At 42.6% G+C, this 4310-nt stretch overlaps 1 protein-coding gene across 1 annotated transcript; it reads right to left on the bottom strand.

The window, feature by feature from the left end:
- Window positions 1-1171: 1171 nt before the first annotated feature.
- flrt1a (fibronectin leucine rich transmembrane protein 1a) lies at window positions 1172-3256 on the bottom strand (the record flags this gene model as incomplete). The annotated part of the gene is made up of 1 exon (XM_079418296.1): window positions 1172-3256. The coding sequence occupies one exon, from the start codon at window positions 3254-3256 to the stop codon at window positions 1172-1174; it is 2085 nt and encodes a 694-aa protein (XP_079274422.1).
- Window positions 3257-4310: the final 1054 nt, after the last annotated feature.

Raw genomic sequence — 4310 nt, 5'->3', positions numbered from 1 at the left:
TCTAACACTCTCCCTCTTCTCCCAAATGAAATTTTGAGGTGTAAATAAGTGATTTATAGAATGTAACTTTGTGCTAAATATGTGCAACCTACAAACCATGAGCCACCTTAACAGAACATTGATTTAGTCTCTGTGCATTATAGGGGACAATTAAATTTTTTTTGTGGCTTTTGTAGGAAAAGTAAAACATGAAAAAGTGAGAAAAAATTATAACTATTAGCAAAGCTTTATGAGTTAAAAAATATAGTGAAACAATCAAATAAGTAGGGAACAGAGTTATGACAATGTCCAATATCTAACTTTCATTTTTTGTATCTATCAACACACCAGGGTTCAGTTGCAATTTTTAAAAATCGAATGTTCCTCAAGACACATGAAACCATTTCATCCTCTCAACTTTACACCAGTCTGAAACTAGAACAGTCATCATAACGCTTGTTAGGTGTTATCGTAGTAGCATCAGGCAGCTTTTAAGTGTATAAGAATTCAAATGAATTTAGTTTTTGAGGCATTTCAAACCTTGCTGTAGTTTTTGAGGGCCATGTCTCTATTTGGTCCAGACACTCTATTTTAATTAGGAATAGTAGTCATGTTCTGCAGCTTGTTCTCCAAAAAAAAATTTCATCCATTTTCAAGAAGGATCACTTAAAACAACACATTTCCAGTTTCCTCTGAGCAAAGAGGTTGCCTTGTTGATGCAGGATTCCTGTCAATCCTGGCTCAAATCCTTGATTCAGGGAGATTCATCCCATAGGAGACAAAGGTACAGCAGGTTGGTTATTTCTGATTAGAAGACTGCCTCTCTCCCATATATGCACTGAGCTCTGTGAACAGTCTGTGAGCTGAATGCGGTGTGGGCTGCCCTTGAATCCACCTCAGTGCACCAGCCAGAGATAAAACAGCAATGTCAGGGACACTGATCATTACACTGGGAGGTGAAAATAGCATTTGGTATCACCACCTGAAATGGCATCATCGCCTCCTGGCACCACATTTATAATGCTTCCTATAAGCATCTGGGCCAATTAAAAGTTTTATAGTGTCATGAACAGCAGGCTACATTGTAATGGAGACCAGAAGGCACAAAGGGATTCTGCAGAGCCCATGTTGATTAAAAACTGTGTATCTATGCGGTACATGACTCCTAATTATGGTTTCTAGATCAAAGCTATCATGTGTAGGAGTAATCTATATCTGGAATACCTCCTTCTCTATAGCCACGGTTGGTACCATAGCCAGAGTTGGTCATGTTTTGGGATGGTTTGTATAGACCTGTGCCATTCGAGGGGAAGATGGTGTGTATAATGTAATCCTCTCTCACTGGTTTCGGTTGAAGGGGCTGCCTTGTTGCGATTGGTGTCATCTGAAAACCTGGATCTCTGACCTCTAAGATAGTATTGTCTTTCTTTGTGCCTGACTCAATGTAGTCATCATAGTGTTTGCTCTTGCGCGAGCTACTATGGCTGTAATGGTCTCGTGATGTGAAATGTCCTGCACGGTGCCCATACCAGCAGAAAATGGCAATGATAAGAGCAAGGGAAACTATTGCCGTAGCACCTCCAATAATTCCTGCAAGAGGAAGAGAAGACAATTGATCAGAGCTCTCATCTTCACCATCATTATCAGGGTGGCTAGGATCAGACGTTTCTGTTCTGGCACAAACAGGAACCTCATTTGATTCTGTGTCCCCCCCAGGCAAACTACTCCTGCTTCCACTGTTAGATACTAGAGGCACCATGCAGATGATGTAGCTGGAAGCAGGCTGCAGGGAAGTGAGAAGATACTCCCGCCGGTCACCCCTAACCAAGGTTTCTGTGATGGACCCCATGGCAGAGCTGGTTCCTAGGCGAAGCCAGCTTAATCGAAAGGAAGAAGATGTTTGCGCTACGCTCCAAGTAACACGGATGCTGTCATGGGATAGGGGTTTCACATTCAGAGCCAGGTTCTTGCCTACACCGCTGCTGCTTAATGTGTAGTCCAACCCTGTTTCTGGGAGACCGAGGCCTGGTCGCTTGGACCTGAGTGTAAACAGGGACCCTTGAGGGGGAGAAAGAGTGGTAGAAAAGACTCCTGCTGCTCCTCCACTCACTCTGTTACCACCAACGCCAACCCCTGTACCTACTCCACCACCACCAGCAGCAGCCAACTCACACTCATCCATCTGATTTGTGAGGTCTCTAAGCGCAATGTCTCGGACTCGCTCTGGTGTCTGGCAGATAAAGCCTCTCACTGTAATTGTATTCCCCTTTGCTTCCAGCCAGTCATGTAGCCAGCGCAAGTTGCACCCACAATGCCATGGGTTTCCTCGCACAAGCAGCTGCCCCAGGCTCTCCAAGTCCCTGAACAATCCTCTGGGAAGGGTAGTCAGATTGTTTCCAGAGAGATCTAGGCGCTGCAGTCTGCGCATTCCATCGAGTGAGCCCCGAGGCATGTGTATAAGGTTATTGTCCTGAAGGGAGAGTCTCTGCAGGTGGGCACTGGGCAAGTTAAGTGGAGGTGTTTGAAGTGAATTACGGACCAGGGAGAGTTCTGTTAAGTTTGACAAGCGTGAGAAGGTATCATCAGCTATGCGTTGATTAGCTAAAAGATTACCATCCAAGACCAGACGACGTAAAGAGGACAAACCTCGGAAGGCATGAGTGGGAATAGTAGAGATTCGGTTGTCGTCTAAACGGAGCTCTTCAAGTGAGGCAGGAAGACCAGATGGGATGCTAGAAAGGTGGTTTCTGGAAAGGAAGAGGAGACGTAATCGAGGGTTGTCCGCAAAGGCCTGGTCCTCAATACTCACTGTAGAAACAGAGTTGTCATCCAGATGCAACTTTTCAAGTAGTGGGAGTCTAGCAAGTGCAGTCCTTGGCAACACCCTAATATTGTTGTCTTGCAGGTGAAGCTCTCTTAATGAAGGTGGCAAATGCATGGGAAAATCATCAAGCTCATTATCATAGAGATATATAACACGCACAGTCGTGTGATGTTCCAAGGACCTAGGAAGCCCTGCATTGTCAATGTGATTGTTCTGAAGATAAAGTACAGTTGCAGATGGTGGTAGAGGTGGGATTGCGCTCAATCCACGGTCATTGCAGTAAATAAAGTCCTCATCACAGCGACACACAGATGGGCACACTATGTCACCTTCACCATCCAGTCCCTGTGCAGAAGCTGCAGTCATCTCCAATAGTTCAGCCAATAATGTGAGGCACAGGAGCAGGAAGAAGAGCAAGTCTCGAAGCTCTCCTATACCTTCAGGAGCCATCATGCAATCAGCAAGCTCTCCTATTCTCCACTTGCCTTTTATAGCACAATCAACCAATTTAGTGACAATTTACAGAAGATGACTCAGAAGTCCATTTGGACTTGCGCCGTGTTTTCTTTCACCCTGGAAACAAGAGAGAAAGAAACACATGTTAGTTAGCAACAGTGGTGTAATGTAACAAAGTAATAATACTTTGTTACAGTACTTAAGTATTTTTGGGAGTATCTGTACTTTACTTGAGTTTTTATACTTCAGCCAACTTTTACTTTTACTCCGATACATTTCCCCGAAGCATGTTCCTTACTAACTACAAAATAGTCAGAAGTCAGAAGAACATGGACTGCAGGAAAGCAGGCTTGACGAATCAGTGGTCTAGCGCTTGCAAGTTAGACTCACGATGCTGCGGTTTGCGCGCACAACCGCGGATGATTCATTTTCCACTCAAGTCTAGTCTGGGGTGTGAAAGTATGTCTTCTGCGATAATATGGTAAGTGTTGTTGTAATGATGTGCGATCTGACATTATCTAGTAGGCTATATCACCAAATCACACACAGAGTGCACGCATGTTAATTTATTAGTGTATTAAAACTCAAAATTCCAGGCATTCTAAATTGTAGATGGCAAAAATGCTTCTGTATGCTTTTTTATATTTATATAATTGAATATAGTTAACTTAATCTATCTCACACAAAGAGTACCATTTTACTGCAGATATCAGCATGATAACACATTAATAATCATTTTATACAAGTTCAGTAAAGCAATAAGTGACTTACATTTTAGACATAATATTGCTTGTTTTTGCTCAATTTTGCCAATGAAAATAGTTCCAAACAAAGATCACAGCACTGTTTTGGGTCTCTGAGCAATGGACGGTGTGTACTCATTGAATGAATCAGCTTTTTGAACAAATAGGTTCAATAAATGATTCAGTTACTCACTCATTAACAGTCAAATGCTTTGTTTCTGAATGAATCAACCGTTTTAATGAATCGGTTCAATCTCAATGACTCAATGAGTTTCAATGTATTCAAAGTATTCAATGTTTTATGTTAA

This window comes from Barbus barbus, assembly GCF_936440315.1.
Source record: "Barbus barbus genome assembly, chromosome: 6".
NCBI classification, from domain to species: Eukaryota; Metazoa; Chordata; class Actinopteri; order Cypriniformes; family Cyprinidae; genus Barbus; species Barbus barbus.
This window is presented reverse-complemented; position numbering and strand designations above follow the sequence as displayed.